The following is a 13,900-nucleotide window of genomic DNA, read 5'->3' on the forward strand; positions in this document are numbered from 1 at the left end:
CATAAGAAAGCATTAAGGATTAGACAGAAAGCTCTCAGTTAAATCACTGTAGAGGATGTGACTCATAAAGCCTGGTTGTCTCCAGTATGAGCCTTTAAAAATCAAAGGACTTCTCTGCCGCCTGCTTCTTCCCTTTGATGCTCCAGGTGTGTGATACCATCAAATGAGTCATCGGTCCCATTTCATTACGTTGTTATTAACATTATCTCTGTTGTCCAGCATTACCCATCATCTACTGTATGTGCTGTTGACGTTCCAGATCTGAAATGTAGAAATCTTTTGTTCTCAAAAATGTCCCGTTGAAGAAAATACAAGCAAATACTTGACATACAGGTAGATAATGGGTTGGCTCAACGGCTTTCCCGTGCGTAACGGTCTCTAGATGTGTGGATTATTTTATGTGGTTGTTTTCCTTTAACCTGTCTCTCAAAAACCTCAACAAGTGAACCAAATCTATCTACGTGGTTGGATACTACGGATATGATGGATTTTGTTTTGTAATTTGAATAAAATTAAAGTTAAGAAAAAAGACAGAGAAACTTGGAGTAATAAACAAAAGCATATTATTATTCATTAATATTCAGGTTGGATTAGAGCCACTCTTGTGTTTATTCTCTTCTCTTTATGTGGACTTCTTCCAAATGTTATTGACATGATTACATGGGGTAATAATACACATTCACCAGGCCTGACTATCATGCCGACTGAAACCTTTTGTTCGTAAAAAACAAACAAAAACAATATAGACAGCTTTTATTCACATTATATTACCTGGTTAGAACATTTCACTGTAATTATTGACAGCTCATTGTTGTCATACATATATTTGTATATATCTGTACATGCAAAAAAAACAGTAATGTACATCTGAATATTGATCAAACTGGCAAGCACATAGAATGAAGAGGATAATACTGGAAATATCCATGCATAGAAAATGTGAAGTAAATGTTTAAAAGATAGAGAAGTACCTTAATTTAAACTGGAAAGCTTTGACAAATACCACAGTGCATAAATTAAGTCACAGCTTCAACAGCAGTTAGTGGGGAGACTTACATACAGTGTTAGTTATCTCGTTTGGCGTAGAGAGGCTGCTGTCCACACAGCCGTGATCTTTAGTTAGGCATGCTGAGACCACAGGAAGCGATCGCAGCGCTCTAGCATCGTCTGGATCATTGCTCTGAAACAGAAAACATAAGAAACTGTTCAATATCCAATAATTTTAAAAGGATTTTCAGACCACCAAGATAACTGTCATGCTCTCCAAACCACTGGAGACCTCTCAAATGTTTTATTCTGCTCTCTTCAAAAGGGAAATTTAGTAAAGTTGATTAATCAAAATAGCATTCCCCCTAGTATTTCAAGATAAACAGAATCATGTCAGAAAATCCCCTTTTGTGTATATGTTTGGTTGATTTTTATTGTCTACAACTAAAAACATATACATAACAGTTCGTTCTCGTTCTTGTGTGCTTATAAAAGTTTGGTAATTGGCTCCCTGACCCACCTCTGCCTCTTCTCTGTGACTCTCAGCAGCTCACAGACCAGTTTGGAGTGCGGCGAAAGGACCAGCTGCACCCCACACTCCTCCAGGACAGCCAAGGCGCGGTCGGGCCCTGCAGTCCGAGCCAGCATCAGGGTCAGGTTCTCCGGGCTGATCTTTCCACCACAGTCCGCTGAGCCGTTGGACCAGCTGCTCCCGTTCACACCTGTTACCTGCTCTGAGTCCGCCATGCTGCTGCAACGCTGAGAGATCTGGATCAAGAGCTTCCACTCTTCCAAGGTCTGGGGCGCAACTCCTGGAAAATAACAGAGAGCCAGTACAGTTTAACTCATTTAGGTGGTAGCCAGGGAAGCCACTCACACACAATGAGTGCAGACAGTGTCATTAAGCTAAATCATTAATTACCTGGGTTTAAAAAAAAAATCTTCCCTCCTTTACTCATCAAGTTCAAAATGTCCAAGTTCATCACAAGGAAGCTGCCCTCAAATGGCCAACCAAGCATAAACTCTAGTGGTATACTGGGATAAGTGCCGTGCTATACCATTATCAACAGCTGCACTGCTAGCCCATTAGAGATTATAATTCTGCTTCAGCATGAAAGTGTGAAAGGAAATGATTTTGGGAAGAAGTTTTACCCTCAGGTTCCTCCAGCAGACTGATGTCATCCAGCTGACAGATGGTGGAGAACGCTTCAGTGCGACGCTGCAGCACACGGCAGAGGTAGAGGTAGCCTGTCCAGTAACTGCGAACACACATTATACAGAAGATTATATAGGACCATGTAAACCACCCCATCAACAGCAAAAAAAAAAGAAAGAAAGAAAAAAGACTTGTCCTATTGAGTCAATGAAACTTAGAAGTACCCGTGACTGCGGCAAGTCTCTGCCATCTTCTGCTTGGAGGACAGGTCTGCAGGAAGACCAATCAGGAGAGACAAGAGGCGTCCGTAACCCCAAGTGAAACAATGAGAATGCCACCTGCAGCAGGAGTCACATGAATTCCCAGTTACAATTATTCTTATACTTTACTTTCACTTCATTATTTTAACTTGTTGTGGCCCAAACAGAATCCCGTAGTGAAATGTACGCATGATAGAAGCTTAGTTCAAGTCCATCCAGGTGTAGTATTTGTATTTTAAATTTTTGGTTGATTTCTAGTCTCAAACTAGAAAAATTTCACTAAAGGAACATAGGTGTTATTTTGTATTTTGCACACACCAACAGAAACAGACCTGGGCTGTCCATCAGGGGTCAGGGTATCACAGTGTTGAGGGGCATCATGGGTAAGTGCCAGCTCCAGCCAATCCTGTCTCAGTGATTCTGGTTCCAGCAGGGACTGCAGAAAGGACATCCTAGAGGAAGAAATTAATGTAAAATTCAGCAACAAGGGGACTTTAATGTCTTTTTTATCTTAGACAAAAAGATTAAACTTAAGATGTACCTGTGCTCCTCAGTTCGTGATTGGACCAGATTATCCAGGTATGCCAGGAAGTGGCTTTGCTGAGCCATGGTCATTACGTCAGCAGGAGTTATCGTAGGATAGAACTGAGTAAACGAGCGTACAGCCGCCTCCCCATGCTTCTCATACAGCCTAGATAATAACACAGTGAACTTACTTTACAAGGTTCAGCACAACTGTGATATAAGTGTGCGATGAAAGAAATACTGACCTGTGCAAGTGAGCAAGGAGAGGAGGTGCACTCCAGGCCTGCAGCTCTCTCAGACTGCGCAGTGATCTCAGCAAATCACCTCTCTGAATAACCTCCACCACCTTACTGCACTGAGTGAGACCTACACAGAACGACAAAAAGTTCATTTTCCAAATCATTGGAATCACCATCACAAGGACCTTTCTTTGACTACACAGTGAAAACTATTTTGAAATATATGTACTGCAGCCTAACACTGCTCTTTTATTTCTTATTTGAGTGCATTTTTCCATCTTTTTCTTTCTGTATTTGTGAAATTTGAAATCTGAAAATATAATACAAAAAAAGGATTAAACCAGAGTGGGTCTGGTATGGTCAAGCGATTTAAGAACAAGCTTCTCACCTAGCATGGCCTCGGTGAAGGAGCTCTGCACCTCCGGCTGCTCCTGATAACACAGCAGACACATTCTTCTCACGCGCTCTTGGTCCAGCAGAAAGAAGTAGCGGCGCAGGAAAGTTGTGCACCCCAATGCTTGTTCATTCTCCTGGTTTCTAAAGCAGCTCAGCTCTGTGTACAGTGTTGCCAGCTGGGTGAGATCAGCCAGGAGATCTGATGGTACAGGTTTCGGAGACACCACTCGAACAGGCTCTGGAGGGCTCCCACTTGAAACCTCAGGCTCCTTCTCAGTGGAGTCACACCGGCCCTCTTTCCCTTCGAGCTCAGGAGACTCTTCTTTCTTCTCCTCTGTAATGCTCTCTGTTGGTTCTCCTGATGAGCAGGAGTTAAAATAATCCCTCTCCCACCTCTCCTCTCCTGGTCCATCCACGTTTGAATCACCCGCAGCAGTTGACCTGTGTTCTACAGGTCCGAGTATGCGTTCCAGCACCAGCAGCCACTCCAGCAGAGTTTCTCCCAGGCAGACTGGATCTAGTAGCACCAAAGGATCTTGGATCTGTGAACTGATGTTGGGAAAATGTTCAGTTCAGTTTCTACAATCAAAACTGAGTAAAAGGTTGTGAAATCTTGCAATCAGGAATCTAAGAAAGTGTAGTACTTACAGAGCATGCTCTGTTGCTGATCGAAGCTCCTGCATGTCGGCCTCTGTGTTAGGCATTTCATCATAAACTCTGTGACAACAAATACAATTCACTGGTTTTATCTGATTTACTTTTAGTAAGTCTTTTCAGAACAAAGCTACAAGCACTTTGGCCAAAAAGTCAAAGAAAATAAGCAATAAATGTGGACTAATTTCTCTATTTCTTTTATCACAATTACAACAACAACAACAACATATAGACGCGTCTGTTCTCAGTAGAAATTGGTTTTAAATTTTTATAGGTCCGTACTCACTCATTGTCCATTTCCTCTGAGTATGAGGCTGTGGTGTCAGCCTGTCCGCCCTCTCTGAATTCAGGTCGTTGCCAGAGCTCCGAGTTCATCTGGAGGGTGTTGATCTTCTCGGTTGTCTTCTTAACAAAACTAGAAACACTGACGAAAAGAATATCGAATAATAAAACAACCTTTCAACAATAAGATTACATTAAATGGGTTTAAAATCTGAACACTGGACAATTTCATATGTCAAATGACTGAGTGTGATGCTTGGAAATGAAACCTGCCACAGGTGAACAATGTGAATTTAAAAAACTAAATGTGGGTCTTCAGTGGAAAGGGGAAGTAAGCCGTCTAAAAGCACAGCTGCGCTTGAATTATAGGTTACTGTAGGAGTTTCAATCCTCATAAAAAAAAATAAATGAAAGAAGTACAAGTGAGCTGTGACATATTTTTCTGTTTAAAGCTGTTGGCATATTTGTCCTTTATTTCTCTGGATGTTCACCTGTCTTTGACGGCCTGCAGTGCGATGCGAGGGGGTTTGGGGCGGAATGAGAGGGGGAGGTGGAACTGCAGGCCTTGCTCAGATCGCTCAGCCTCCATACGCTCACTGCTCTGTGGATCTGAATAAAGATGGGGGCAAGAGCCAGAGGAAAAACACAGATGGATGGAGTACTGGAGGCGAATGATGAGAGGCAGAGGACATAATGCAAGCAGATGGAGCAAAGGTGCCAGACACCACTATAGAGGAAATGTAAATTAAATGTGGCACAATGCAGAAAAACTGAACCAAAATGGTGATATATGTGTGATACAATGGAACAGACAAGAAACTTGATATTAACAGTGTGGCAATATATTTGTAAAGCATGTCAGCCATCAGAGTGATCATTCAGCTCTCACAGAAAATCCAGTGGTACAGCATAGCAGAACTGATTCAATGATTTTATGTATTTTTCAAATCAAATCAAAAACACATTCATGTTAGAGGCAAACATACAAGACAGTATTACAAACAGGTACATGGGATAGTTATGACAACAGAGTCAAAGAGTAAAATTATTATCATGTCGCATGTTTATATTGATAAATCCTTCAGCAGCTAAAGATGCTCCACAAATATCTTATTTGGAATTTTTCCTTCATGTTTTATTTTTTTTTACTATTCAGGTATTTATTGGTGGTAGATGTAAAACTGAAAATAACTTCACTCTCTTTTCACATTGAACTCAGAAGAAAAAGAGTTTGTTCCTGCTACAAACACACACACACACACACACACACACACACACAGTATACAGAGAGAGAGAGAGAGAGAGAGAGAGTCAGAAACGAAGGAAAAAGAAGGCGTGAAGAAAGAAACAGAGTGTGTGTGAATACGTTTCTGGTTTGCTGTGGTGTTGTTTTAGCATTAGCGCGGCCAATTTCATTTGCTTTGCTGAAGAAGAGTTTGTTTTGACAGAGATCGGATGAAAACACCATGACCTCTGAATCTGTTCTGTACAGCTGGATACTGTGTCCATATCACTCTGCACAAATGGTGTGCAGAGTAAATAAAAAAAGGGGTAAATAAGAAAGTTTAATAAGAAGATAATATAAAAGCGGTGTTGATTATCATTATTATTACACTGTTAGGGTAAATGAGTTTATATCCAGAAATATCATAATAACCTTATAATGAGTAATTATTTTATTAACATTTAAAAACCACCTGTTTATTCATAAAAATTTAAATTAGACCGTCCTAAGGGTTATTGTCTACAAAAACCTGAAATTGACTATGTATGAAATTGAGAAACAATTTTGTAACTTTTAAGATAACAGTCATTTCTACTGACAGCATTTGTTCATTTGGCAGCTGATGATCTCTTACCGTGATCCACCTGATCTTCCTCCTGCACAAAACTGAACTCTTTGAGCCGCTCCTCCTCAGACATGGAGTGATTGATGAGGGAGCTCGTCTCCTCATCTGACTGACTTCCTCTGCGGCTGATCACACGATAGATCCCACAGTCAAGGACGTTGAAGCTCTCCTGGATAATGACATGTCCACTCGTTTGTTACATGTGTATACAGATTTACAGAACCTGCGCGCTTCAGTTACAAACGGCTCATAGAAAAAATGTATTGAACGGACGTTCCTGTTCACAACAGTGCTCTGCTTCTTCTGTGTACAACACTAAGCTGATTTTATACATACAAGTTTAATTCCACTGTTGAAACCTGCGATTCCTCTCCGAACAACCAATTTAAAGTAATGCCACAGAGAAACTTGTCCTTCATTAACTGAATGGTATCCATAGCAACAATATTCAATGGGTCCCACAGAAAGGTAAATGAAAGGGAAGTAGGATGCTAAATGTCCAGTTATGGTGGTCGCCATTACCCGGCTAATTGATTATACAGAGAAATCAACTTTAACTTACATGTGAGGAGATGCTACTTCTGCGGCTGCTGGAGGCGGAGTCCAGGGGCTCTAGTTTAGTGATGACTTCCTCCAGCTGGCCAGTCAGCTCCAGGTGTGTGCTGGGACTGAGCTGGGACCTGAGGTGTTCAAGGCGGTCGATGGGAATTGATTTCCTGGCCTGAATTAAACAGGAATGGTGAGCAAGGAGTTCAGTCATACTTTATCAACACTACCAAAAGCAACACAGCAAGTGAGCTCTTACTCAGATCATGACGTCGGGCTCAGATACCTTTTTTTCTAAAATGTTTGATTTACTTCAAACTTTGACCTGTAGAATGTACATTTTTTACATTTGCTTTTAACCATCTCCACCAACTCAGACTCACCTGGAGCATATAGTACATCTTTTTAATACAAACTACTATAGAATGTAAAGTCAAGTTATTTATGTGCTGTGTTGAGATGGTCATAATGTCAACTACTTAGATAGTCCTTGTTGAAAGTATAAAACTGTTTCTTAGTCATAGCAGGAGCCATATCTAGCACCTGCACATTTATGTTTCTTTTTATGCACAGGTCATCAAGATGAGGGACCTCAGGTGAACAGGTACATTCTGTGCTTTATCCTTAGGAACACAGGAAGTCAGAAAGTCATAAGAACAGCTTAGTCCAGATAAGACTGGAATCTAGGTTACACTGTACACAGAAGACGAGGCCAGCTAGCGCAGCAGCAGCAGCCATCTTACCCTGCTGGTGGTGATTGTGTGCTGGAACATACAGCAGACTACAGCAGCTAGAGGCCAGGACTCCCTCCGTAGCAGACGCTCAACACAGCGCTCAGCAGATAACAGGGAGAGGTGGGACAGACGTCCGCTGCCATGGAGACAGAAGAGCTCACTGCGGTAGACTGCAATATCAATCAAGTCTACGACACCAGATAACAAGTTTGGATCAATTTACAGTAAAACAAACAGGAACAAAACGTCTGGATGATCAATAGTAAAATGATTAAATATTATGATTCCTAGTGGTCCTAATTATTTCAAGAGTAAGAATACTTCTTGGTCCTGTATCAACATATTTACAGCTTGTGCGTGTTTATCAATAAAATGTTTTGCTAAATGACTGAAAACAGCAAACACACCTTTGACTTCAGTCCACAGAAGCACTTGTCCATTCTGAGGTGTGAAGATATAAATAGCTGAATCAGTCCAGGTCAGCAAGTTTTGGTCTCTACACAAATAAATAAGGCGTACAGTTAGTCAAGCCAAGACTCCGACAGTTATCATTTAACAATGATGTTTTTTGACTGATGTTGTCTGATTAACATGTTTGCCTTGTATTCAATAACGTACATATAGATAAATTAAAAAGTAATAGTAGTAGTAATTGACGCCCAACAACTCAGATAATAACATTACCCCACATAAAGCAGTTTAGGGAAGGCGATTGACTGGGCACTCTTCTGTAGTGGTTTGTAATGTGGCTCATTTCTGCAGGTAACACAGGAAAAAAAGACAAATTAGAGGACAAATTAGGAGTTTGGCCTTTTAAAGAAGACAACTTAAAGCAAAAACAATCAGTACCTGTAAGTGATGAGAGGTACAGGAGGACAGGCAAGTGGCTGTTTGAACTGATGGGTGCTCAGAACCTCGCCATTAAAACTGGCCTCCCATATTCGAGACCCGGGCCGGGCACAGTACAGCAAGGGGGGCTGACCAACTAATAATCCCCTGTTCTGAGGGAAAAAACAAGCTCCATACTCCCCGTCACGCTCCTTGTTTCCAACACGCCAGAACTTCTCCCTGAAGGCAGGTAAAGACAGAAAAATACACCACTGCTGAGACGTCAAGGGATAATGAGTGAGTAAAATGATCAACATATAGAACATTTTGACAGAGTTGCTTCAGGAATCCAATTTAAGTGTCTTTTTCTTATTTCATTAATCAGCCAAATTAGACTCAGCATTACACCAGTACTCGCATCCCTGCACTGGCTACCTGTCAAAGTTATTTTATTTGTTTTTAAAGCCATACATGGACTGGCACCCCTGTACATTTCAGAACTTCTCTGCCCCCAATCCAACTCTAGGCCTCTCAGATCCTCTGAACAACTGCTTTTAACAGTTCCACGATCAAGGCTGTGTGTAAGGGAGATCGTGTCTTTGCTGTGGCAGCACCAAAACTTTGGAATAGCCTTCCGCTTCCAAGCTTCCCTCTCCATTGAGACTTTTAAGACAAAACTCAAAACGTACATGTTTTCACTGGCCTTTGGTTGCTCTTAGTAGTGTCAATCTTTTAATATTTTATAAATCTTCTAGTTTATAAATTGATCTTACAAGTTTTTATTCTGTTTCTGTTTTACATCTGTCTGAATATCTTGTATTCTTCATTACCATTTATTGTTGTTATTGTGCCATTTTATTTCATTTTATTTTATTACTATTTACTACTGATGTCTTTTACTTGCTATTGTTGTGCCTTTCACTTCATTTTGTACAGCACTTTGATCAGATTTATTTGTATAGCATGTTTAAAAACATGGTTTGATTTGATCTGTACTCACCTCTCTGTGTCACAGAGGTAGCAGCGGCTCAGGGAGGACACCATCAGGCGTCCATCTTGGTACGAGAGCTGAACCACTTTGGAGTCCACAGTGGTGACGGTCTGAACAGGGAAAATAACGAATGCTGACCCCTAGACACAAAGAAAACAATACCAAATAAACAATCTCATGTGGCATGGATATGAAGAAGGATGTATATAAAAACACAGCAAAGAGTGACAACGGTTCATTTTGCTGGATCAGTGTAAGAAAAGGAAAACCTTTAAAGAGCTTGAGAGCTTTAAACAATTTTCTCTCATTCCCACGTGATTGCTGTTGCCAAGACACAGATGTGACACATCTACTGTATGTGAAAACAGCTAATAACAAAAACAAAATCACCCAATTCACTATGCCAGTGGTTTTGAACATTTTACCCTATTTACTACAACCTCCTTACACTTTACATTAATGCAACACATTTTCCAAAGCAAACAATATGTTATAAGATCAATTTTCTACCTTCCAGATATGCAGGGCATTTCAGTTTGAGAGGAAAATCAACTTTAAACAGAAACAAATAGCCAACGTGTGGGCACACTGTCAGTCAGTACTTGATGGTAACATCTACTACACAGAAATCACAGCCTTAGATTGTCTTGCACACAATGAATGTTTGAGATCGAACCACCATCTCTGTGGTTGTGGACTGTAAGCAGGTTAGAGGACTCAGAGAATGAATGAACCTCTGTCACCTGGCTTGCATTAAGGCCCGCTGATTCGATTAAGTTCTGAAACCTTACAAACTGCAAGTGTATCAACTAGAAAGTGCCTAAATCTTTTCAAAGGCTGCATTTACTTTATGTACATAATTATTGAGGAAAGTACTTTTCACAGCAGTTAATCAGCAGTCACTACCTTGCCCAGCTTGGAGGATCCTGCTCGGAGAAAGGACACCTTGCCTCCTGAGTCCCCGACAAAAACTCTGAGTATGCTGGTGTCCCAGCAGAGTGCAGTGATGGCCTGACCTCGGTGCTCCCAGGACACACTGACTCTCTCTGGACGGCCCCGCCGCTCCAGCTGCAGCTCCCACACCACCACCAGACCCTGACTGGAGCAGAGACAAACACAGCAAACACTGTGAAAAATACAGGCAACACGACCAAACACAGAGATGTGTGGGAGATGAGAGACGAGGAGGAAGGTGACATGGGGTGAATTGTGTTTGAGGGCAGATAAGTATGAAACATTTCTTTACTTCATGGAGAGATTCTAACCTTGTTGCAACAGCGATAAAGTCTTCATCGTGAGAGCAACACGCCACCTGAGTGATAGATCCCTCCTGAAAAAGAGTGCACTGCGGGTTAGGAGTTAACACAAAATTATGAGAAACCGACAAATACAAACACTGTATCCCTTATTATGTGCAGCTGTACCAGTTAACAGGAGAACGATAGTCAACTCTGTATTTCTGCATAATAGGTACTCAGTCACATATTACCTTGTGAGTGAGGATGAGCCTTTGTTTCCAGCCCTCCCTCTGAATTAGGTGCAACCCTCCTGCTGATGTTCCTAATGCGAGCCACTTCCTTGACACTGCCAAACAAGTACACTGCAACACAACAGAGTCACATTTAGAAATAGTTGACCCATCTGTTCATGTAGACACATTGTTAGATAAAAATTATTTTGTGATAGCATGTCGTAATTCGTTTTTAGTGTTCCCACTTCTCCTAAGACTCAAACAATCTGATGTTGTGATCGGCTAGACATTTTCTGCCTTTAAAGTCCATTGTGGCTGTTGGGTTTTTACTTACATTACATTTACATTTATTAATCTGTACATCATGTACTGTGAGTACAAGGTACATGAGGTACAGGCCCACTAACTATTTACAGTAGGGGTAATTCAGTACTTTTTCACTCTAGTACTTCAAAAACATCAAATAATAAGCTACTATAAATCTTCATTTTAACACTGACTCAGACATGTGACGGTGAAACCTACCTTGAGCCTGCCAGAGTCTAATCGGAGAGCAGACAGAAGTGGATCGAGGCAGTCAAACTCTGCCAGTACATGACTGTGGTTCTCTGGCACAACTGGTATCAGCGGCATCGTCACTGGTGATCCTTTACAACTGAGAGAGAGTGAGACAGTCAGCATAGTGTGAAAACAAATGTGAGAGACTTCAAGAGTCACTACTCTGCTTCCTCACATACCAACCCTCTCAAATTGAGCAGTCATGACACCCATGCCATCATCTCTAGTGTGGTATAAGTGTTGTTCAAATGTCTCTTGTCCAGGAGTTAATATTGCCATACAGACAGCCTTGACCAGAGGACACCATTCAGCTGAAAATGCAGCACAACAAACTGTAGTTTGGCTTTGATTTACTTGTTGTGGTTTTAAGTGAACTTATGAGGAAGCAGAAGTAAAACTAAAATTGCAGATCTTTAGAGTAATCAGGAAAAAAATGTGTTAAAACTTAATGACATAATTGCTTCTAAGCATTTAAGTAGTTGACACATCTCGAGAGAAGGTGAGAAGTAGCAGTCAACTCTGACCTCTGTATTTGTTAGCACTCTACTGCAACAGGGATGTATTTGGGGATGAGGATGAGCACAGATTTGACCATAGTTGAATTGACCTGCAAAATTGGCCCCTAAAATTGCTATATACAGAGGTCCTGATACACAAGACAAGACCTAAAGTCTGGATCATAATCCAGAGGCACTGGATTTTGATTTTGATTTTGAGTGTTGCACACTGACAAAACTGCACTTAACCACATTATAACAAACCACCTGACATGTTGAACCTGTGGGGCCAAGGGGCAGCCATTCACCTGATCCAGCCCAGAGCCTCAGCCTGACACTGATTCTGTTTAAGCATAAGTAGTGCCAAACTGCTTATTTCTCTAAAGACAGCACAGGCTCAATGTGTGTGTGTGGCTTTTTACTTTTTACATTGATTTTTTTGCAATCAGCCTTGCGGTCAGTGTTGGAGGAAGTATTCAGACCCCTTACTTAAAAGGTGAAAGTGGCAATAATACACTGTAAGAATACTTTAAGTTGTTAGAAGTTGAAGTACCGCATTGAAAATGTATTGATAGCCAACTTACTTCAAGTATCAAAAGAAAAACTGCTGACCTCTGCAAGTATTTAACAAAGATGACCAATACTGATGCAATATATGTAAATAGGATTTTATTATTGTAGCTGGTCAAAGAGGAGCTAATTTTAAGTCATTTACATACTGTTGGGAAATTTAAACCATAACAATGCACGATTGTAAAAGCTCATTGTGTGTGTTGTTTTGTATGTAAAACCTTGTAGCGTTGAAGTCACTAGAGCAGTCAAATAAATGCAGGGGACTCAAATGTCTCTCAGAATTGTCGTGGAGTATAAGTATTAAGTGGCATGAAATGAAAATACCCAAGGAAAGTACCGGTACCTCAAATGTGACGCCTATATAGGTGCCTACAAGTAGCGTTACTTGAATAACATAAATGTAGCGTTAGTAGCTAACGTTAAAGAGGAAACTGGTGGAACGTTAGCACAGACATTCTAATTGACCGTTACCATAACCTCCCAACGTTAACGTTAATAACAGTCAACAAACCTTGAAATTTCAAGCTTTCGTGCTCAGACCTTCCTGGTTTACGGCAGTTACTGCGACTCAGTCACTCGGATAACTGTATAATGTTAGCTCCTTTTCGTTTAGTTGATAATACACAGTAAAGTGAGTTTCTGCGCTGCAAACTTAAAGGGGACGATTCTATCGGCCGATTAGTGCGGTGTGCATCACGAGACCCGTCTGCTGACACTGATGCTAACCTTTCCATCAAAACTAAAAGGCACGTCGAAATCCTTCAAATAATTAAATATGAGCACGGCATGGCTATATTAAATATGTAAGACAGTGTCTTAAAACTAAGATACATCAGAAGACTATGTTACTATGTTATGTCACGATATTTGCAATAACAAGTTAGCAAACATGCTAGCTAGCCAAGACACTGATGTTGCCATTCACTCATCGTCTTGTCAGTTAAACTCACCAAATGGGAATCGGAGTGACACTCCAGCGCTACCGTCTACAAATCCACTCCAAACCGCTGTCTTACATCACTGGTTTTGTTCGTTTTGCGGCCGAGAAAGTCAGCGGTCAGTGTCACGCCACTGTGACGGGGCAGCCAGCCGACCTGTCACAGCTCCACTCAGCTGATGTGAGGACACTTCCTGAAAGCAGCGCGACGGCTTCCCAACAGCCGCGCGGGAGGCTTCGCTGGACGTCACCACCTCCATATTATCCAAAGCGGCTAACGCTGCGCATTAAGAAAGGTAACAGGCACCTACAGCTATAGATGCTGTAGTTTATATATTAAAAAAAAACCTAAACAATGAATGACAGTATTAACAATAGCACAAGTAAGTTGAGGTGCATGGACGTAATGAAATACT

General features: G+C 41.2%; 1 protein-coding gene across 1 annotated transcript; it reads right to left on the minus strand.

Moving 5' to 3' along the window:
- Positions 1 to 567: 567 nt before the first annotated feature.
- On the minus strand, positions 568 to 13,643 carry hps5 (HPS5 biogenesis of lysosomal organelles complex 2 subunit 2). Its single transcript, XM_070906697.1, has 23 exons — positions 13,498 to 13,643; positions 11,445 to 11,574; positions 10,938 to 11,048; positions 10,714 to 10,778; positions 10,355 to 10,547; positions 9,458 to 9,588; positions 8,479 to 8,697; positions 8,314 to 8,385; positions 8,037 to 8,125; positions 7,639 to 7,817; positions 6,912 to 7,070; positions 6,359 to 6,518; positions 4,991 to 5,108; positions 4,504 to 4,641; positions 4,212 to 4,280; positions 3,556 to 4,112; positions 3,174 to 3,294; positions 2,945 to 3,094; positions 2,736 to 2,855; positions 2,368 to 2,481; positions 2,140 to 2,246; positions 1,508 to 1,799; positions 568 to 1,180 (listed from the first exon to the last, which is right to left on the minus strand). The coding sequence occupies exons 2-23, from the start codon at positions 11,550 to 11,552 to the stop codon at positions 1,120 to 1,122; spliced, it is 3,333 nt and encodes a 1,110-aa protein (XP_070762798.1). The 5' UTR covers positions 11,553 to 11,574; positions 13,498 to 13,643; the 3' UTR covers positions 568 to 1,119.
- Between the last annotated feature and the right edge of the window lie 257 nt (positions 13,644 to 13,900).

The sequence above is a fragment of the Enoplosus armatus genome, chromosome 6, assembly GCF_043641665.1.
Source record: "Enoplosus armatus isolate fEnoArm2 chromosome 6, fEnoArm2.hap1, whole genome shotgun sequence".
NCBI classification, from domain to species: domain Eukaryota; kingdom Metazoa; phylum Chordata; class Actinopteri; order Centrarchiformes; family Enoplosidae; genus Enoplosus; species Enoplosus armatus.